The following is a 23,393-nucleotide window of genomic DNA, read 5'->3' on the forward strand; positions in this document are numbered from 1 at the left end:
GAGTGTTATCGCCGGCGATTCACTCCCCTGAGTTCCACCACACCCTTCAATTCAACTCTTCTGCACTCCCTTTAGTCGTTCCTTCGAAAGAAATGGCTTTCATCGCTTGCTAGGGTTTCGTCCCTCCCCAATCGTTCTCCCCCAAATCACAGTGTACCTAATCTTCTTCCTCAACCTCTACTATTTCGTCTTTATGGCTATCCGCGTAACCTTCTCCTTCTCCGGCTATGTCGCCCACAACCTTGTCTCCACCGCCACCTCCCGCATATCCAATTCCCGCTGCCTCCAAGAATGCTGGATCCATTCTCGCCTCTTCGGAGTTAGCCCAAAACATGACCGAGATCCCACCGCCGGTGTCCGAAGCTTCCATTCCGATCATCTCCGGCGGCCGAAGCTACGCAATCCTTGCGCCTACACCACCCTCGCCGGAGAGATTTTCGGCGATAACTGCAGCAACCCGATCGTCTTGGGCTTGATCTCCATGATGAAGTCAACGGTCGGAGTTTCTGGTTCGTCGTCGGCTTCCGTGGGTATTTTCGGTATTTCTCCCTTCAAGACCTCTTCCATCATACCTTTCTTGCAGGGTTCTAAGTGGCTTCCGTGTAACGAATCCGTCCCTAATCCTACCACCACAAACTGGGAGGTCGATAAGGGCGGAACGCTGTGTTCGGAGGAGGTGGCTGCTAGCGCTGTCTCCGCTGTTGAAGCTGGGAAGAGCAGGTGGCTCTCGCGGGTGTTGAACGTGTGTTCCGAGGATGCGAAGGCCGCGTTCACCGCCGTCACCGTTAGCTTGCTCTTCAAGTCCTTCTTGGCTGAACCTAGGTCTATTCCCTCTTCCTCTATGTACCCAACCCTCGAAGTCGGTGATCGCATTATGGCCGAAAAGGTTGGTTTTACTTTCACCTTGACAAGAAGAAATGTTTAATTTCTCAGTAATTTAATTTAATTTAATTTTTGTGGATTTTGGTCTTGTTTGCTGTTTCCAATTTTTTATATATATTTAATTGTTCCCCCATTTTTTGATATATATTTAATGGTGTTGCAGTTTTCTTTCTTCTTTAGAAAGCCTAATGTTTCAGATATAGTGATTTTTAAGGCACCTCCTGTTTTACAAGTAAGTGAACCAACTCCTTCAGTTGCTTTTAGAATTTGGAGCTTTTTAAGAATTGCATTATGCAGTTGAGTTGTTAATCAATGATGATGTTTATCGTTTGGTTTTATGTTGTGTAGGAATTTGGTTTCTCTTCCTCTGATGTGTTTATAAAAAGGGTTGTAGCTAAGGCTGGAGACACTGTTGAAGTAAGTTCTATGTTTTGAGTAATTAGTTTATCAGATTTCAAAGCATTTATCCCATAATATCTTACATTGTATGCATGTTGTGGTTTTCTTTTGTCAGGTTCGAGATGGTAAATTACTTGTGAATGGCGTTGCTGAAGAAGAGGAATTCATTTTAGAGCCTCTTGCTTATGAAATGGAATTAACGGTAATGTTTTGTATTTGCCATGGGAATAATATTTCTGTCAATTGATTGTGGGACTACAGCATGGTTAATGTTTATGTTTTTTATTTTGCTGCAGGTTGTGCCAGAAGGATATGTTTTTGTGTTAGGAGATAACCGTAATAACAGCTTTGACTCACATAACTGGTAACTTCAATCTCTTTGTAACTAACTTTTGTTTGTTGTTCCATTGGAGAGTATGCTGCTTTAGGGGGACAACACATTTTCATCTGATTGTTGATGCCATTCTCCTCAAATATCTGGCTTTATGTAAACATGCTACCAGAGTTCACAATTTTTATTATGTATAAATTACTATTATATATTTATAGATATAATGATTCTTGAATCTTGACGCTTTACTGATCATATTTACTGTTTCTTTTTTTAATATCAGGGGTCCACTCCCTCTTGAGAGCATTGTCCTTCCTATGATGATGAAAGGTAGTTCCAGATACATAGGTCCATTTCTTCTGAATTGATCGCTGCTCCTGTTTTAGTCGGGAGTGAGCTGTCATCGGTGTTCAACACTTCTCTGAGATGAGCAGGAGCCTGCTTATCGTGAATATAGTTTCTGATGAATCTTATTCATTGACTTGAATTTGTCAATGACCCAATAATGATGAATGTCTTATTCATTTAGTGGTAGGCTGCAATATTTTGCTCCTTGCCAAAAGGTCCACGGTGAAAAGTAAAATGAAAGATGAATGATGATTGATTTTATTTTGTGTTCCTCATGTAAGTTATTTGAATGCTGGAAACTCGAGGAATGCTTTGACATGGAACCAAGTATTTCCCTCTAAATTCCATGATCAAACATCCTCGTCTCAATCCGAATTGATGTCATTCGGTCATTTGTGCAATTGTCTGAGCATGGTTTATGGTTGGCATTTATCCTTGTTTGTCTGAACATGATTTTTCATTGGCCTATAAATGAGCTTTGATTGATAAACTTGATCAAAGCAGATTTATCATCCCCTCAACCCAATTCCGGCAAGGGTGGGTTAGTTTATTGTTTTGGTCAACCGCAACCCTTAGTACAGGCATTGTGGATCAGGGAGGGTAAAAAGTCCCCCATTGGGCAATGGGCATTATGATTAATCATTTGTTCGTGTATTAATTTTAGTTATATTGATTGTTCTTGAAATCTTGTTACGCCCCCTTCCTGTTGAAATTCTTCTGTTTCTGCTTTGATCATTCTGATTTCTATTTTAATTCTTATAGAGTACATGATATTGTATAGAGTAGGTGTTGAATATTTTAGTTTGTTCCTTATTTGTTCCTTTGTTTATTTTCCTAGTTTGTCAGAAGTTCTACTTTTTGGTGTTGATTTCTTTTCGGAAAAAAAGAAAACTTAAAAATCAAATATAACTCTTGTCTGGTAGGAATAGGCGTGCCTTTACAGCTACAGTTAAAAGACCTTGTTCTAACCAAGTGTAAAATTAAAAAGAAAAGAAAGTAGAGAAAGAAATAAAGAAAAGAAAGACAATAATCATGAACAAAGTATAACTTCTAACTTTTTAAGATTTCAAACATATGGGAATCCACAATTCATGACATCAACTCTCAGTCATATCATGATTAGCAGCTAATTAAGGAATGGAAGTACTATGTTTAGCACGATGAAGAGTTACGTTTTTGCTCTTTCAGCAATCAACTTGCATGCCTCAAGTTATGTCGTAGGACGCAATTGAGTTGCTGCCAGAAACAGCACTAAATTTGCTGGAAGGAAAAACAATTGAGAACTGAGAAGCCTTCTTGTTCTTGGTCATAGGATCCTTCATATTCGTTACTGCGGAACTTTGAAAAATAACTGATGGGCATTAATATTACGCCCTTCATTAACATGCTGCACTTGCTATATACAAGGACTGTTTCTTATATTACTTTGTTCAACTTGCAGTATGATTGCTTGATGATGATCCAGGAATGAATTTGGGAACCAATGGTCATTGCTGTCTTAATAGGAACCATAGCACAAAAGCCAACTACAATCATTATTTTCAGTTATTAATAGTAACAATTTCCTTGTTATACAGTTTACCTAGCTTCTTATAAGAATTAACAGCAGCATATAATTTATAAATTACAGTGAAGAGCGTGCAGGCCTACGCATTAACCATTTCAAGAGCATTATCTTTTGAATCACGGTGCTTGTCTTCTACTGCTTTGTACTTATACCAAGAAGCACAAACTAAGTAAAACACAAAGTTGAGAACACTCATCACAGCCAATAGCCAATAGAAGTAATTAAGGTTGTCTCTGTTCAAGTTATTACTTGCAAGCCACCCTCCACTGACTTTGTTAACCACCTCAACCACCACTGTGCTTGTGAAGTAACCAAATGCCACAGAACACCAAGCTATTGCAGTGCTTAAAGATTTCATTCCAGCTGAACTCTCTGCATAGAAGAACTCCAGAAGACCTATGATAGTAAACATGTCTGCAGCTCCAAAAATGCCGTATTGGAAACCAATCCAGAACACACTCATTGGAAGAGCCTCTGTGCTATCTACCATGTTGTGTTGTATGGCCACCGATTTGCGGCGTGTTTCAACAAAACCAGCCACTGCCATGGAAATAGCTGACAGAACCAATCCAATTCCAATCCTCTGAAGGTGTGTGATCCCTGTGGGGATCCCTGTGAATCTTCGTGTCAGTGGGACGAAGATGCGGTCGTATAAAGGGATTAGGACGAACATAAACAACAAAGGGATGACTGGGATTGAGGGACCTGGCACTTTGAAGCCATGGAGGTTGGTGTCCATGGTGTCGGCTTGTTGTATGCTGAAGGTTTGAAGCTGTGCCAAACACGTGTTCATAAATATTGTGCTGAGTATTATTGGTAGCATTCTGATTAAGATTTTTGTTTCCTCTACTTGTGTCACTGTACACAGATTCCATGGTCCATCATTGATTGTGACAACCGCCGCGCGGTCCAAGAATCTGGAAATTCAATTTTCACATAAGGTCTGATGAGGAAAAAGATAATGTTTCTAATAGAAAGTTACTACTAGTCATGTTAAATAATGAAGCATAAGAGAATTCAGATTTGTTAGTCCATAATTTTATAACCTGAATTGGTTTGTCCTTTTAATGATTTCATGATTGTCCACCCTTTCTTTTTCATGAATTTCATGCAGTTCTTCTGCATTCTCTGGAATCTGAACTTTTCTGTTTCTCAAGGCTACTACAAGAACCTGGTAGTTCAACAAAACATGAGTCCAGTTCCAATATATTATTACAAAAATCATAATGAATGGTTATTGTTGTTATTGTTGTTTACCTGTATGATTCGAACTAGAGGGCTACTTCCCTTTGGGGCATTGTTTCTATATAAAGACCTGCCCATGCATATGAATATGATTGCAAACAAGACTGCAATAGTGCAAATGGTAAAACTCCAAGCCCATCCTTGGTTGGTACTGACCCAAACAATGAAAGTAACACCAACAATGGCTCCTATGGTTAGGCTAAACAAGAACCAGTTGAAGAAGCTTGACATTTGAGGAGCCTCTTTGGGGTCCTTCTCATCAAATTGGTCTGCACCTAATGCTGGCAATGCTGCCTTAACACCACCAGTTCCCAATGCAATAAGGTAGAGCCCAGTGTAGAGTATTGCAACCTGTCCATCTGTGGCAGCATCACAATGACTCATCTGTGATGCTGCTCCATTCTTGCAAGATATTGGTCTGAGCTGCTGGAAGTGTGCTTGAGCTGTAAGCAGACCATATCCCTGCAATTACATCAACTAGTTTATGTTAAAGGTTATTAATCAGAAGCTTATGTTAATGTTACTTTTCATAGTGGTTAAGTCAAACACTAGTTTTGTTGTGATAATTCATTTGATTGTGTTGGTATAAATTTTTTGGAAATGTTTGATAATCGAAAAATATCAACTAAAAATTGCTAAAACTTACTATTTTTTGTTTGAACAAAGTAGATTTTTTGTCCCAATTTGTTAAAAGTTTTAAAAATATTACTAAATTTTATTTTGTTTTAATTTTGTTCTAAAAATTTTTTATTTGCGCCAAATATAAGTATTTTTAAAATTTTTGACGAATTTTAGAGACAAAAAATATATTTTATCTTTTTTATTTTATTTAATGCACTATGCAATAAATATATACTAAATAAGATAAATTTAGACTATTTGGATATATTATTTTTTTTCTTCCTATCGAAATTTTTTTATGCATACTGATCCTTCTGATGTAGTAGCTCAAATTAACATCAAGAAATGACCTATAACACAATGAACCTTTTTTTTAAAGTTAGTTACAATAAATTATATTATATGCTGATTAAAGACAAATTATTTTGTAATAATTACATAGTTGAAATGGATATATTGTCAGAGTAATTAAAAAATCAGATGAGCAAGGAAGATAGAGAGGTATGAATAAAACAATCCTTTTGCAAATTTTCTAAAACACTACTCGGATAAACACTAACTTGAGCATTGAGTATTTTTGGCAGGTAGCCACCTCGCGATATTGAAGAATATTCGATGAGTTCTCATAGCACTTGCGATATCTCTGTGCTATACCTCAGTTGGAGTCTAGGTAGATTAGAACACATACGAATTAAATTCATTTTAAATTGATGCTTGATTGATATATGTTTGAAAGCTTAACATGATTATTTCACTCATAAAAGGGTAATGAATTTCCTAAGTAAGTAGATACGACACGGATGGAGTGAAATTAAAGAAACGGTGGTGGCGTGAGTTTAAAGGTAAAGAATAGGGATAATTTGAGAATTTTGGTTAATTTTGTTTAAAAATTTAAAAAAATTAAAGTTTTGGTATTTTTGTCGTAAGAAATTTATTTTTATAGGTATAACATTAGTTTTGTTTTTTAATGGGTTTTGTTAGCTAGATAGGCAATCATTTTTGTAAATAATATGAATAATACATTTTAAATTTGACTTAATAAAGTAAAGAAAAAAATACTCCACTCCTCAAATTATCTCTTAAACCTTAACATTATGATAACTATCTGTAAACATCCCGTCATTGTTAACTGTGCATGAGTATAATCCAATTAAAAATAATGAACATAATCATCTGCATACGTATTGAATTGAACATCCGATATATCCATTATTCACATTCTTTAGTATTTCTATTGTCTACCTATACTTTTTTTAATAAAAAATTTTGTTAGTATTTTAAATATTTGCGGTAGAAATTATTATTTTGTTTTTTTATGAAAGGGTAATGAATTTCCTAGATAAGTAGATATAATATGGATGGATTGAAATTAAAGAAAAAATTCTTGCCAATTTTAGCAAGTTTTGACTAAAGGCAAGGGACGATGTTGACCTCAGAAAAATTAATATTATTATTATTATTATTATTATTATTATTATTATTATTATAATGGATGCATTTTGGTGTCGCTATCTTACACTGCAAATTGAGCTACTCTTGCGAAGAAGATATTTATTTATATCTAACTCAAGACTATTCTTGCAATGGTTGTTGGCGATGAGGCTGGTGATATACTTCAATAATTGAGGACTATATACTTATTATAATATCCATTTTTGTTTCAAAATTCTTCCTTATTAATTAGCACTTGATTGATTATTTCCTCAATGAATAATGATAGCTGTAATCATGATGCTATGTAGTTGTTGTACTCACCAGCAATTCCATGGATGCAAAGATAACACATGTTTTGAACCTAGACAGACATGTATCACTGATGAATCCTCCAACTAGAGATAGCAAGAATGCAGTTCCCATGAAGTTGGTCAAGGTTGTGGCAGATTTTGTTAAGCTGAAGTTCATGAAGCCAAAGAAATATGTTACTAGGCTCACCGCATTGGCAACGAACGCCATGTTCTCTAGTCCTTCCATAGCTGCATGCACCAATATAATTACAAACTTCAAATAAAAATACAACAAACTAAACATAATATAATACTGATTTGGAAGGAAGCTAGCTATGCTGTTAATTAGTTACCGACTTACCGTATACAAAAAGTGCAGCTCTGTTTCCTCCTTTCCTTCGTAGCCCTTGTTGGGTACCCGCCATATCTCTGCAGATTCCCTGTTGAGTAATAATCAGACCAAACTCTTCACTTGATGTATATGCTTTGTCAATATATGTTTTAGGAACTGAAATAAAACATTAAAGATTACCATCGTTTCTTGTTCTTTCTAAGCAGAACCCGCTTTTTCTTGTGGCACTTTTACAGTTCAATCACATATGAATTGAATGTATATATAAGGAGGAGTAGTTACTGGTCATTTGATATTTTGAATAGATTATTGGTTCCAAGTTTCCTAATTGTAAGGTTTAAATTAAATAATAAAGCATAACAAAACAATCCAACAACATGGCATTAGAAAAATAATATTGGTCACGTTGAAATTTGTAAGCTTAGTTTAACTATATATATGTCCTTGTATTAAGTTGACTTAATCATTCGTTTCTAACAAGAACAAATTATTGCATGCTGATACAGCTTAACTTGGGATTGATTGGCATCTCTAAACTACCTAATTATTTCATTCATGCATGTGCTGTTGAGTATATGTCACTATGCATACGGCTCTCACAAATAACCATGACTGATCCTAAAGCTGATGAACCTATACATACTATTACATTTTCAATATGAACTAATCAAAGATCATTATTCCTTATATTAACCTTAAGAGGATGGTTAATTCATAATAACCGCTGCTGGCTGCAACAGTAAAATGAAATTATTAACAGAGCTTACATACAAGTCATAGTTTCACATACTCATCGGAGGGAAAATAAATTTACATAATATATTGATAAATAAAGTTGTTTTAATTTGCACGCACGTTTTCATAATTCATATATAATACAATACAAATAGGCAGTTTGAAGATGCATGATGATCATAGCGACCAAAATACATTTGCACTAATAAAAAAACGTTTGACAAATGAATAATGAGTATATCGCACATTAACACAGCACAACTTATTCGTAATATATCAAAATCAACTCACAGACTTTTGGTTTACGTGGGAGAAGCTAACAATCAGATTTATTAATTACAAAAATATTTGTACACTAAAATAAAAAATGTTATTTGTAGATTAAAATCAAACACTAAAATTAACAACAAATATATTTATGTATAAATACATATGTAGTTTAATTTATTTTCAATGTGTATTTATATTCTAATATGTATTTTATACTGATAGTTGATTTTGGTGGACACATAACATAGTCCGTCATTGAGTTGAGGAATGATATAATATATAAGCCTATATATAAATGTTATTAGAATATCATAATTAGAGAACAAAATCAGAAAAATATTAAAGAGGATTAGAAAAAAATCAATATAATTTATTAGGATATTATTCCATAATGAGTGTACCTTTAGCGTACTGTTGGTCTATATATTGGTAAGAACCTTGTAATCATAGATGAGAAATATAAATAATAAAAATAATACTTTTCTAAATAATTCTTCGTTTCTTTCCTAAACTCTTTGTACCATGATAAAATTTATAATCCAATCAATGCGCAATTTTTTTATGAAAAATGGTCTTATTCATCAAACTTCCTGCCCAAATACACCCCAACAAAATGGTGTGGCTGAGCAGCAAAATCGTAAGTTACTTGAGATAACCCGAGTCATGCTTTTTGATGCACAAGTTCCAAAATTTTTTTGGCCTGAAGCTATAGCGACCTCTGCCTACTTATTAAATCGCTTACCTACCCAAGTTCTCCACCACAAAACACCCTTACAAGTTTTGACTACTCAAACTGCAATCCCGCCTATTCTAACCTTACCACCTCGAGTATTTGGATGTTCCGTCTTTGTCTATATTCCCAAAGCCAATAGAACCAAACTTGATCCTTGTGCAGAAAAATGTGTTTTCGTTGGGTATGCTACACACCAAAAGGAGTATAGGTGCTATATCCAATCACTCGTCGTATTCATGTGACCATGGATTGTGATTTTTAAGAATCTGAATTTTACTTCAGTCGCCAATATGGTATTCAGGGGGAGAACAATAATGAACCACCAAATTGGCTAAATAACCTTTGTTGCCCAGAAACTGTTCAAACATAGCAAGTAGATGGAGCCACCGAGCACACTTCACTCAACGTAGAAAACAACTCGGTACATACAACCAGTGAGAGTCCTTTTGAGAATGTCAGACAAGAGGTAAGTAATTGTCAATCTGATAATTTACTCCCTGTTTTTAATGAGGTCACTAACAATAACAGTATAGCACTGGAACATGAAGAACCAGAGTCCAATACCTTTATTCTTTCTCCAAGAAGAAATAGAGGGATGCCTCCTGATCAATACTCCCCAGAACATGTTCTCCGTAATTCAAGATACCCAATAAGAGTGGCTAGAGAAGGAATAGCAGATGTTGCAAAGGCTTTTTTCGCCAGACTCTTAACAGAAGACATTCCAAGAACTGTCGAGAAGCCAATGAAAAAGTTGAATGGCGAAAAGTCATGAATACAGAAATGGAAGCTCTAGAGAAGAACGAAACTTGGGAGAAGTGTATCTGATAAGAGGCCTAAAGTGGGTTCGGAATTTATCTCAAAATAAGATTGACATTGTAAGTATAGTTTCAAACCCAACAATTGACCAATATCAAATTTAAATCTAAAAATGTCACAATCAATACAAAAATACCGGGAGTTTTAAATCTCAAGTCGTCTTCCCTAAGGGTTGCAATTAAGTGTCATGTTATTGGCTATTAGGGGAAATGGGGTTGATGGCATGAGATTGCCAGAAATATAAGGTGCAATGAAATAAAAAGCCAAAAAAAGTAAATGGCAAGAAAGGTATTTAACAAGAAAGTAACTTAACATGCAACTAGAATTTAAATGCCAAAAAGAGCTCTTGGTGAGGATTGGATAATTAGGGCTTGCTATTCTAGTAGTGGAGCACAAACATGGTAATTGTGTGTGAATTAATCCCAATTAGTCAACCCTACATCGAGGATAAGTCAAAAGGGTATAATTAACCTCAATCCACAAGTCCTAGCCAACTCACTAATTAACTTAGTGAAAGGCTAGCGTTAGTAGAAACCAAGTTAATTAACAACCCTTACACAATGTGAAATGGACATCCACCACTTAAGTTCACCCAAACCACTCAATTTCTCAACCAAGAGTGAGAAAAGCTATATAATAACTAATAACCCAACCAAATATTTTATCAAACACTTGGTGGGTATAAAAAGAAAGCATGGTAAATGACAAGAAATAATAAATGCTACAACTACCAAGTAAGGAAAATAAAGATAGCAACTCAATAAAGCAATAAAAGAGGCATGAAACATAAAATTGCATTAAATGTAAATTAAAGTAACAAGAGTATTCATAAGCAAAAAGGCAACAAAATGAGAAATTAACTTGATAAACTAAAGAGATTAAGACAATAAAGTAAAGAAAGGTAAAAGAAACTAGATCAAAATAAGAATTAAACATAGAAATTACAAGGAAATTAAACTAAAAACCCTAGGTTCTAGAGAGAAGGGGAGCTTCTCTCTCTAGAAAATAACCTACATGATGCTAAACTAACCCTAATTTCTCCCTCCTTTTCACATGGAGTGAGGCCTTGTTTAATATAGGAAGAATCAGCTTCAAAAGGTCCAAAATTTGAGCTCTAGAAGCCCAAAAAATCGCCCCCAGTGATTTCCATTAAATTAGTCACGTGCTGGGACCTGTGCTTACGCATAGGTGTGTGCGTATGCACACATGCTGATTTTCCTTTTGTGTGTACGCATAGGATGTCGTACGTACGCACATATGATTTTGTGGCTCTTGTGCGTACGCACAGGTATTTGTGCGCACGCACACTCCAATGTCTGCTTCTCCTCTGTTTTCTTCATGTTTTCTCCCTGTGTACATGCTTCCTTCCACTTTTGCCTTACCAAACTTGCCTCTAGGACCTAAAATCACTCAACAAATATGTCATGGCATCGAATGGCATAAAAATGGGATTAAAATCACTAATTTAAGCTCAAAATAGCATGTTTTCACAATTAGGCCCAATTTGGGGAGAAAATACAAAAGCATGCTATTTACATGGATAAATGTGGGTTTATGTGATGAAATCCACTCAAATCAAACCAAAATATATTGTCAAATATAGGTTCATCGATTTCTCCACACTTAAACAATAGCATGTCCTCGTGCTAATCACAATCAAAGGAGAAGAAAAAAGGGGAAAAGCAATTTATTCAATACAACTAACTACATGCATGCAACTATGCTAAATGCTATCTATCTATATGTACAATATGATTTCCTTTGGAGTTTGGCAAGAACAAACAAGAGATTCTAATCAATCCATAACAAACCTTAGGGCCAAAGCAAAGAGTCAATACCCTATGATCAAAGTCCAAAGAATTGAATTGAGATTTTCAAAACTAACTAACAAACAACTTGCGAGAAGATACAATATAAGGCGCAAGAACATAAAATTGAGCAATCGAACCCCTCACCGGATGTGTATTCACTCAATTTGCTCAGTATTTAGGGCTTAATCACTCAATCCTCCTCTAATCATGTTTCTCAAAGATTTGCAAGTCATCTAACAATCAACAAATATGTAGTGCATGCATACAAATATCAAATGGGGCTAGGGTCAAGGTAGGATGCATGTGGTCAAGTGGACTAGAATTTGAATCTTTGATTAACCTAAACTTCCCACCTAACCAATGACAACCTACACAATTCAAAGCTAACCTAACTACTCATTCTTCACCCTTTTTTTCACACACTCATGTATTCTCTTTTTTTTTATCATCACACATATGCATTGATTCTTATTGACTTCACTTTGGGGTATTTTGTCCTCTTTTTATTACTTGTCTTTTTCTTTTCTTTTATATATATATATTTTTTTTCTTTTATTTATTTTTCTCATCACATTTTTTTTCAAACTAAAATATATACAAGAACATCAATGCATAGTTTAACATGATTCATACATGAGTATGTACCCAATTCCCAATATTTTGACAAAAATATAAAACACCCTTTTATCCCAACCAATGTTTCCAACCTTCCCAAAACTTGAATGATAAACACACTCAATAGCCTAAGCTAATCAAATATCCAAACAAGGGACATTTATTATTTTCCGCTTTAAGGCTTGTAATGTGCTAAAATTATTAACAAATGGGTTTAGCATAGGCTCAAAGTTGGCTAACAATGGAAGATAAAAAGTAGGCTATTTGGGTAATTAAGCTTTTTGAAACAATGGCCTCAATCATATACATGCATTCATACACAAAATAATGGACATATAGATTCATGCAAATCAAAGATTACAATCATAAAAGGAGTTTATCAGACAAGAACAAACTTTATGGTTGAAGATGTGCAACCATACAATTAAAGCTCAAATCTCACAAGGTTTGTTGTTCTAGCTCTTTTTCTAGGTTCTATGAAAAAGGATACTTCAAGATAGTTGAAAGAAAGCAATTTCAATTCAATCAATGGCATGCCCAAAAAGAAATTTCATAAAAATTTCTTGTTATTTTTACCAAATTTATTCAATCTAACATGCACATGCAAGAATTTACTACCATAATACTATGAGCATTAAAGAAATATATACAAACAAACCAAGCAAAGTGCAAATAAGAACAAAAGTTGCAAAAATTGAAGAAAAAGAACAAAAAGAATATTGCAAAATGTCTAAGAAGAGAAATTTTTACCCCCTCGAAGTTGGCGTTCCTTCCTCACATTTAAATTGTACACGGTCCTCCGTGCATACACATGATCCGGGGAATGAAGGACTATGAGGTTCTACCTTCAGGTGGTGGGCTCCGGGGGCTCCAGCTGCTGTGTAAACAAATAAACAACAATTGAGGAAAAGTAAGATGTGTGTGGTATGATAAAAGGGCAATGTGTGTATTCTAATTGTGTACGGTTTAGAACACAACACATTGGTCAGTTGGAAAGCCAACCACGTAATCAAAAGAGATAGCATGGTCCTCAATTAAGTAGCCTAGGTTACAAGTAAAGAATAAGTAAAACTTAAGGCACAAGCAACTCTAGGTAGCCACAAAAGTGAATTGAGTATTTGATACTGGTTATTGAAATTGTGCACGTAAAAGCGCAAGATTGATATAAAATAGCACAATAAACAACAACCAATCCCATAATGAACGGAAACTCCTTATTCATCATGAAACATAATGAAAAAGTCACATGGAAAGGTACTTGTTACAAAAAGTGATAAGCTTGATAAAAATCAAGTTAAGTCACTCAAACAAATGCAAAGCATTAAGAAGGAACAAGTACCGGACATGTGATGAATTTGATATGAGAATCATAATGAACAAGTAAGTTTCAACTCAAATCTCTTAATTCAATGCACTTATATAAGTTGTCCTAGTGGTACAATCAAAACATAAATGTTCAAACCCACTAGGTGCTAGTAAATTAAGGCAAAGTATAAGTGCATTGGTGGAAACTTCAAGCAACAAGCAACCTAATCAATATCAAACAAACACTTGTAACTTATTCAATCAACAAGCAACTAAGCTAAAACTAATATAATTACTAAAATAAAAATGAAGTACAAACAAAACAGACATGAACAAGCGTAAAATAGGGTGAAAGTGGGAGAAGAAAGAGAAAGAGAAAAGAAGGAAAGAAGTAGAGAAGAAGAAGAAGAAGGGAAAAGAAGCATAATAGTGAGAAAACAGGGGTGTACGTACGCACAGACACGTGTGCGTACGCACACTATGAGGAAAAAGGAAGATGTGTGCTCGCACACTCTATGCGAGCGCTCCTGGCAGAAGAGGGATGAAGACGTGTGCGGGCGCACAAGGGTGTGCGCACGCAAAAAATACTCTTTTTTTTTTTTGGAAAGGTTCATGTGTGTGTGCACACACAGGTCCGTGCACACGCACAGAACACAAAAAGAGTAGGGGTCCACGCGTATAAACTGTGCCAACGCTCCCACCAGAGGGGCTATCAATTTGTGTGCGGACGCACACGTCTGTGCGGCCGCACAGGTCATAGAAAATACAGCAGCGCACACGCACAAGCTGTGCTGGCGCTGTGACCAGAGGGCATGTCAAGGAGTGTACGGACGCACAAGCTCTTGCGGCCGCACAGGTGGCGAAAAATGCAGTTTTGTACGCACGCACAGCATAGTGCACACGCACAAATGCCATGTTTCAGAAAAAAAAAATTTCAAAATTCTAAGGTACCAAATCTTAGTTCAATGAAAGCTCAACCCCAAAAACATTCAAACATCCAAAAATTCATGACCCACATGCAATTACCTACTAAACTCAAAATTAAACAAATCCTAAGCAAACTAAAATAAGCAAAAATGAAATAAACCAAAATTATATACAAGAAAAAAGGTAAGAACAATGTTACCATGGTGGGGGGTGTCTCCCACCTAACACTTTTGTTTATTGTCCTTAAGTTGGACTTATGGAGAGCTCTCGTCAAACTTCCTTGAAATCCCACCCAAGCTTGTATTCTCCAAGGCTTTTGAGGCTCAAAAGCTTGTGCACCCAAATCTTGTTTTGAATTCCTTTCACTCCATGTAGGTAACAAGCATTTGAAATTCCCAATTCCTATAGCACAATAGCAACAAAACTCACAATGCAATGGGTGAGAATTCATAGGATAAAAAGGAAACAAAAACCAAAGGTAAAAATATCAAATAAAATGAACTTCTAAAACTAGCAAAAATAAGCAATCAATCAAAAATCAACTATTAACATGTTCACATATTAACATATTTACAATAGCCAATAAAAAACACCATTCCAACTCCCCGGCAACGGTGCCAAAATTTGATAAGAGGCCTAAAGTGGGTTCGAAATTTATCTCAACATAAGATTGGCGTTGTAAGTATAGTTCCAAACCCAACAATTGACCAATATCAAATTTAAATCTAAAAATGTCACAATCAATACAAAAATACCGGGAGTTTTAAATCCCGGGTCGTCTTCTCTAGGAGTTGCAATTAAGTATGATGTTATTAGGGGAAATGGGGGTTGATGGCATGAGATTGCAAGAAATATAAAGTGCAATGAATAAAAAGGCAAGGAAATGTAAATGGCAAGAAAGGTAAATAACAAGAAAGTAACTTAACATGCAAGTAAAAGCAATGCAAATAGAATTTAAATGCCAAAAAGAGCTCTTAGTGAGAATTGGATAATTAGGGCTTGCTATCCTAGTAGTGGACCACAAACATGGTGATTGTGTGTGAACTAATACCAATTAGTCAACCCTACATCGAGGATAAGTCAAAAGGGTATAATTAACCTCAATCCACAAGTCCTAGCCAACTCACTAATTAACTTAGTGAAAGGCTAGCGTTAGTGGAAACCAAGTTAATTAACAACCCTCACATAATGTGGAATGGACATCCACCACTCAAGTTCACCCAAACCACTCAATTTCTCAACCAAGAGTGAGAAAAGCTATGTAATAACTAATAACCCAACCAAGAATTTTATCAAATACTTGGTGGGTATGAAAAGAAAGCATGGTAAATGACAAGAAATAATAAATGCTACAACTACCAAGCAAGGAAAATAAAGATAGCAACTCAATAAAGCAATAAAAGAGGCATGAAACATAAAATTGCATTAAATGTAAATTAAAGTAACAAGAGTGCTCATAAGCAAAAAGGCAACAAAATGAGAAATTAACATGATAAACTAAAGATATTAAGACAATAAAGTAAAGAAAGATAGAAGAAACTAGATCAAAATAAGAATTAAACATAAAAATTACATGGAAATTAAACTAAAAATCCTAGGTTCTAGAGAGAATGGGGAGCTTCTCTCTCTAGAAAACAACATACATGATGCTAAACTAATCCTAATTTCTCCCCCCTTTTCACATGGAGTGAGGCCTTATTTAATATAGGAAGAATCAGCTTCAGAAGGTCCAAAATTTGGCTCTGGAGGCCCAGAAATCGCCCCCAGTGATTTCTATTAAATTAGTCACGTGCTGGGACCTGTGCTTACCCATAGGTGTGTGCGTATGCACACATGCTGATTTTCCTTTTGTGTGTACGCATAGGATGTCGTGCGTACGCACATATGATTTTGTGGCTCTTGTGCGTACGCACAGGTTGTTGTGCGCACGCACACTCCAATGTGTGCTTTTCCTCTGTTTTCTTCATGTTTTCTCTCTTTGTACATGCTTCCTTCCACTTTTGCCTTACCATACTTGCCTCTAGGACCTAAAATCACTCAACAAATATGTCATGGCATCGAATGGCATAAAAATGGGATTAAAATCACTAATTTAAGCTCAAAATAGCATGTTTTCATAATTAGGCACAATTTGGGAAGAAAAGACAAAAGCATGCTATTTACATGGATAAATGTGGGTTTATGTGATGAAATCCACTCAAATCAAACCAAAATATATTGTCAAATATGGGTTCATCAATTTCTCCACACTTAAACAATAGCATGTCCTCATGCTAATCACAATCAAAGGAGAAGGAAAAAGGGGAAAAGCAATTTATTCAATACAACTAACTACATGCATGCAACTATGCTAAATGCTATCTATCTATATGTACAATATGATTTCCTTTGGAGTTTAGCAAGAACAAACAAGAGATTCTAATCAATCCATAACAAACCTTAGGGCCAAAGCAAAGAGTTAATACCCTATGATCAAGGTCTAAAGAATTGAATTGAGATTTTCAAAACTAACTAACAAACAACTTGCGAGAAGATACAATATAAGGCGCAAGAACATAGAATTGAGCAATCGAACCCCTCACCGGATGTGTATTCACTCAATTTGCTCAGTATTTAGGGCTTAATCACTCAATCCTCCTCTAATCATGTTTCTCAAAGATTTGCAAGTCATCTAACAATCAACAAATATTTAGTGCATGCTTTCAAATATCAAGAGGACTTATTCATGGGTTGTAATGGGGCTAGGGTCAAGGTAGGATGCATTTGGTCAAGTGGACTAGAATTTGAATCTTTGATTAACCTAAACTTCCCACCTAACCTATGACAACCTACACAATTCAAAGCTAACCTAACTGCCCATTCTTCACCATTTTTTTTCACACACTCATGTATTCTCTTTTTTTTATCATCACGCATATGCATTGATTGTTATTGACTTCACTTTGGGGTATTTTGTCCACTTTTTATTACTTTTTTTTCTTTTCTTATATATATATTTTTTCTTTTATTTATTTTTCTCATCACTTTTTTTTTCAAACTAAAATATATACAAGAACATCAATGCATATGGTTTAACATGATTCATACACGAGTATGTACCCAATTCCCAATATTTTGACAAAAATATAAAAACACCCTTTTATCCCAACCAATGTTTCCAACCTTCCCAAAACTTGAATGATAAACACACTCAATAGCCTAAGCTAATCAAATATCTAAACAAGGGACATTTATTATTTTTCGCTTTAAGGCTTGTAATGTGCTAAAATTATTAACAAATGGGTTTAGCATAGGCTCAAAGTTGGCTAACAATGGAAGATAAAAGGTAGGCTATTTGGGTAATTAAGCTTTTTGAAACAATGGCCTCAATCATATACATGCATTCATACACAAAATAATGGACATATAGATTCATGCAAATCAAAGATTACAATCATAAAAGGAGTTTATCAGACAAGAATAAACTTTATGGTTGAAGATGTGCAACCATACAATTAAAGCTCAAATCTCACAAGGTTTGTTGTTCTAGCTCTTTTTCTATGTTCAATGAAAAAGGATACTTCAAGCTAGTTGAAAGAAAGAAATTTCAATTCAATCAATGGCTTGCCCAAAAATGGATTTCGTAAAAGTTTCTTGTTGTTTTTACCAAACTTATTCAATCTAACATGCACATGCAAGTATTTACTACCATAATACTATGAGCATTAAAGAAATATATACAAACAAACCAAGCAAAGTGCAAATAAGAACAAAAGTTGTAAAAATTGAAGAAAAAGAACAAAAAGAATATTGCAAAGTGTCTAAGAAGAGAAATTTTTACCTCCCTCGAAGTTGGCGATCCTCCCTCACATTTAAATTGTACACGGTCCTCCGTGCATGCACATGATTTGTGGGATGAAGGACTATGAGGTTTCACCTTCAGGTGGTGGGCTCCGGGGGCTCCAGTTGCTGTGTAAACAAATAAACAACAATTGAGGAAAAGTAAGATGTGTGTGGTATGATAAAAGGGCAATGTGTGTATTCTAAGTGTGTACGGTTTAGAACACAACACATTGGTCAGTTGGAAAGCCAACCACGTAATCAAAAGAGATAGCACGGTCCTCAATTAAGTAGCCTAGGTTACAAGTAAAGAATAAGTAAAACTTAAAGCACAAGCAACTCTAGGTAGCCACAAAAGTGAATTGAGTATTTGATACTGGTTATTGAAATTGTGCACGTGAAAGCGCAAGATTGATATAAAATAGCACAATAAACAACAACCAATCCCATAATAAACGGAAACTCCTTATTCATCATGAAACATAATGAAAAAGTCACATGGAAAGGTACTTGTTACAAAAAGTGACGAGCTTGATAAAAATCAAGTTAAGTCACTCAAACAAATGCAAAGCATTAAGAAGGAACAAGTACCGGACATGTGATGAATTTGATATGAGAATCATAATGAACAAGTAAGTTTCAACTCAAATCTCTTAATTCAATGCACTTATATAATTTGTCCTAGTGGTACAATCAAAACATAAGTGTTCAAACCCACTAGGTGCTAGTAAATTAAGGCAAAGTATAAGTGCATTGGTGGAAACTTCAAGGAACAAGCAACCTAATCAATATCAAACAAACACTTGCAACTTATTCAATCAACAAGCAACTAAACTAAAACTAATATAATTACTAAAATAAAAATGAAGTACAAACAAAACAGACATGAACAAGCCTAAAATAGGGTGAAAGGGGAGAAGAGAGAGAAAGAGAAAAGAAGGAAAGAAGTAGAGAAGAAGAAGAAGAATAAGGGAAAAGAAGCATAATAGTTAGAAAACAGGGGTGTGCGTACGCACAGACACGTGTGCGTACGCACACTATGAGGAAAAAGGAAGATGTGCGCTCGCACACTCTATGCGAGCGCTCTTGGCAGAAGAGGGATGAAGACGTGTGCGGGCACACAAGGGTATGCGCACGCAAAAAATACTCTTTTTTTTGGAAAGGTTCATGTGTGCGTGCGCACACAGGTCCGTGGGTACGCACAGAACACAAAAAGAGTAGGGGGTCCACGCGCATAAACTGTGCCAACGCTCCCACCAGAGGGGCTATCAAATTGTGTGTGGACGCACACGTCTGTTCGGCCGCACAGGTCACAGAAAATAGAGCAGCGCAAATGCACAAGCTGTGCTGGCGTTGTGACCAGAGGGCATGTCAAGGAGTGTGCAGACGCACAAGCTTCCGCGGCCGTACAGGTGGCAAAAAATGCAATTTTGTGCGCACGCACAGCATGATGCACACGCACAAATGCCATGTTTCAGAAAAATTTTCTTCAAAATTCTAAGGTATCAAATCTTAGTTCAATGAAAGCTCAACTCCAAAAACATTCAAACATCCAAAAATTCATGACCCACATGCAAATTTACCTACTAAACTCAAAATTAAACTAATCCTAAGTAAACCAAAATAAGCAAAAATGCAATAAACCAAAATTATATACAAGAAAAAAGGTAAGAACAATGTTACCATGGTGGGGTGTCTCCCACCTAGCACTTTTGTTTATTGTCCTTAAGTTGAACTTATGGAGAGCTCTCGTTAAACTTCCTTGAAATCCCACCCAAGCTTATATTCTCCAAGGCTTTTGAGGCTCAAAAGCTTGTGCACCCGAATCTTGTTTTGAATTCCTTTCACTCCATGTAGGTAACAAGCATTTGAAATTCCCAATTCCTATAGCACAATAGCAACAAACTCACAATGCAATGGGTGAGAATTCATAGAATAAAAAGGAAACAAAAACCAAAGGTAAAAAGATAAAATAAAATGAACTCCTAAAACTAGCAAAAATAAGCAATCAATCAAAAACCAACTATTCACATGTTCACATATTAACATATTTACAATAGCCAATAATAAACACCATTGCAACTCCCCAGCAACGGCGCCAAAATTTGATAAGAGGCCTAAAGTGGGTTCGAAATTTATCTCAAAATAAGATTGGCGTTGTAAGTATAGTTCCAAACCCAACAATTGACCAATATCAAATTTAAATCTAAAAATGTCACAAGTAATACAAAAATACCGGGACTTTTAAATCCCGGGTCGTCTTCTCTAGGAGTTGCAATTAAGTGTGATGTTATTAGGGGAAATGGGGGTTGATGGCATGAGATTGCAAGAAATATAAAGTGCAATGAAATAAAAAGGCAAGGAAATATAAATGGTAAGAAAGGTAAATAACAAAAAAGTAACTTAACATGCAAGTAAAAGCAATGCAAATAGAATTTAAATGCCAAAAAGAGCTCTTGGTGAGGATTGGATAATTAGGGCTTGCTATCCTAATAGTGGACCACAAACATGGTAATTGTGTGTGAACTAATCCCAATTAGTCAACCCTACATCGAGGATAAGTCAAAAGGGCATAATTAACCTCAATCCACAAGTCCTAGCTAACTCACTAATTAACCTAGTGAAAGGCTAGCGTTAGTGGAAATCGAGTTAATTAACAACCCTCACACAATGTGGAATGGACATCCACCACTCAAGTTCACCCAAACCACTCAATTTCTCAACCAAGAGTGAGAAAAAGCTATGTAATAACCCAACCAAGCATTTTATCAAACACTTGGTGGGTATGAAAAGAAAGCATGGTAAATGACAAGAAATAATAAATGCTACAACTACCAAGCAAGAAAAATAAAGATAGCAACTTAATAAAGCAATAAAAGAGGCATGAAAGATAAAATTGCATTAAATGTAAATTAAAGTAACAAGAGTGTTCATAAGCAAAAAGGCAACAAAATGAGAAATTAACATGATAAACTAAAGAGATTAAGACAATAAAGTAAAGAAAGGTAGAAGAAACTAGATGAAAACAAAAATTAAACATAGAAATTACAAGGAAATTAAACTAAAAACCCTAGGTTCTAGAGAGAATGGGGAGCTTCTCTCTCTAGAAAACAACCTACATGATGCTAAACTAACCCTAATTTCTCCCCTCTTTTCACATCGAGTGAGGCCTTGTCTAATATAGGAAGAATCAACTTCAGAAGGTCCAAAATTTGGGCTCTTGAGGCCCAGAAATTTCCCCCAACGATTTCTATTAAATTAGTCACACGCTGGGACCTGTGCGTAAGCACAGGTGTGTGCGTACGCACACATGCTGATTTTTCTTTTGTGTGTACGCACAGGATGTCGTCCGTACGCACACATGGTTTTGTGGCTCTTGTGCGTACGCACACTCCAATGTGTGCTTCTCCTTTATTTTCTTTATATTTTCTCCCTTTGTACATCCTTCCTTCCACTTTTGCCTTGCCAAACTTGCCTCTAGGACCTAAAATCACTCAACAAACATGTCATGGCATCAAGTGGCATAAAAGTGGGATTAAAATTACTAATTTAAGCTCAAAATAGCATGTTTTCACAATTAGACACAATTTGGAGAGAAAATACAAAAGCATGCTATTTACATGGATAAATGTGTGTTTATGTGATGAAATCCACTCAAATCAAACCAAAATATATTGTCAAATATAGGTTCATCAGTATCCTACCGACAGGAAGAAAGCCAGTCGGTGCAAATGGATTTTCACCATTAAACACAAGGTAGATGGCACTATTGAACGGTACAAGGCAAGGTTGGTGGCCAAAGGTTATATACAGACCTATGGTATCGACTACACTAAAATTTTTTTCCAGTTGCAACGATTAATACTATCAGGGTGTTGTTTTCAATAGCAGCAAATGAAGATTGGCCACTCCATTAATTTGACGTCAAGAATGCTTTCTTGCATGGAGAGTTGAAAGAAGAAGTGTACATGGAAGCTCCTCCAGGTTTTTCAATAGGATTTAAAAAACATGAAATATCGGTTAAAGAAGGCTCTTTGTGGGCTTAAACGATCTCCACATGCCTGGTTTGGAAGATTTACAGATACCATGAAAAGGTATGGGCACAAGCAAAGTAACTGATCATACCCTTTTTTTGAAAAAAGGGGAGATTTAATCACTTGCCTAATAATCTATGTGGATGATATGATCATAACGGAAAGTGAAGTTGAAGAAATTGAAAAATTGAAAAGAAAATATTTACAGACTTCGAAATGAAAGATTTGGGAAGACTAAAATATTTCTTAGGAATAGAGGTTCTATGATCTAGCAAAGAAATCTTTATCTCCCAAAGAAAGTACATCTTGGGCCTTCTAGCAGAAACAGGAATGGTGGATTGCAAACCAATAGATACGCCCATGCAAGTTAATCACAAGTTGAAGATAGTAGAAGGTGCCACCCTAGCAGATAAGGAAAGGTACCAGCGACTGGTTGGAAAACTAATTTACTTATCACATACTCGGCCTGACATAGCTTATGCTGTGGGAATAGTAAGTCAGTTTATGCATAAGCCACAAGAAGATCATATCGAAGCTGCCATGAGGATAGTTCGATATTTGAAGAGAGCTCCAGGAAGTGGAATCATTTTCAAAAGAAATGGCCATTTGAAGGTTGAGGCATACACCGATGCAGATTGGACAAGCAACCTAAATGATAGAAGATCAACAGCTGGTTACTTTACACTTATTGGAGGCAACCTGGTAACTTGGAAAAGTAAGAAGCAGAAAATTGTAGCTCTTTCAAGCGCAGAGGCAAAATTTTGAGGGATCGTTAAAGGCATCACTGAAGTATTGTGGATAGGAAAATTGATGACTGAGATTGCCAAGCCAGTTGAAATGTGACAACAAAGCCATAATC

At 35.7% G+C, this 23,393-nt stretch overlaps 3 protein-coding genes across 3 annotated transcripts in view; 2 read left to right on the forward strand and 1 right to left on the reverse strand.

Moving 5' to 3' along the window:
- LOC107460391 (probable thylakoidal processing peptidase 2, chloroplastic) overlaps positions 1-1,649 on the forward strand; it is a gene marked incomplete in the record, with an annotated part of 1,752 nt that extends 103 nt beyond the window's left edge. Inside the window, 5 exon segments of the mRNA XM_016078749.3 lie at positions 1-886; positions 1,046-1,114; positions 1,231-1,299; positions 1,397-1,483; positions 1,578-1,649. Of these exon segments, the coding sequence (XP_015934235.3) occupies positions 194-886; positions 1,046-1,114; positions 1,231-1,299; positions 1,397-1,483; positions 1,578-1,649 (990 nt within the window).
- Positions 1,650-2,993: 1,344 nt separating this feature from the next.
- On the reverse strand, positions 2,994-7,768 carry LOC107460390 (protein NRT1/ PTR FAMILY 4.5). Its single transcript, XM_052252532.1, has 6 exons — positions 7,650-7,768; positions 7,479-7,557; positions 7,149-7,366; positions 4,785-5,234; positions 4,574-4,698; positions 2,994-4,444 (listed from the first exon to the last, which is right to left on the reverse strand). The coding sequence occupies exons 1-6, from the start codon at positions 7,650-7,652 to the stop codon at positions 3,607-3,609; spliced, it is 1,713 nt and encodes a 570-aa protein (XP_052108492.1). The 5' UTR covers positions 7,653-7,768; the 3' UTR covers positions 2,994-3,606.
- A 15,096-nt stretch (positions 7,769-22,864) lies between these two features.
- On the forward strand, positions 22,865-23,299 carry LOC107460351 (secreted RxLR effector protein 161-like). Its single transcript, XM_016078708.1, has one exon. It carries the CDS (start codon positions 22,865-22,867, stop codon positions 23,297-23,299), a length of 435 nt encoding a protein of 144 aa, XP_015934194.1.
- Positions 23,300-23,393: the final 94 nt, after the last annotated feature.

Source organism: Arachis duranensis, chromosome 8 (genome assembly GCF_000817695.3).
Source record: "Arachis duranensis cultivar V14167 chromosome 8, aradu.V14167.gnm2.J7QH, whole genome shotgun sequence".
Taxonomy (NCBI): Eukaryota; Viridiplantae; Streptophyta; class Magnoliopsida; order Fabales; family Fabaceae; genus Arachis; species Arachis duranensis.

Excerpts from the sequence above, each read along its gene's own strand:
- LOC107460390 (XM_052252532.1), bottom strand. Across the intron at positions 7,367-7,478 it reads AGCTGCACTTTTTGTATACG|CTATGGAAGGACTAGAGAAC; the intron begins GTAAGTCGGTAA and ends TGGTGCATGCAG. Across the intron at positions 4,445-4,573 it reads AAAAGGACAAACCAATTCAG|ATTCTTGGACCGCGCGGCGG; the intron begins GTTATAAAATTA and ends TTGAATTTCCAG.
- LOC107460351 (XM_016078708.1), top strand. The coding sequence starts at position 22,865 with ATGGTGGATTGCAAACCAATAGATACGCCCATGCAAGTTAATCACAAG.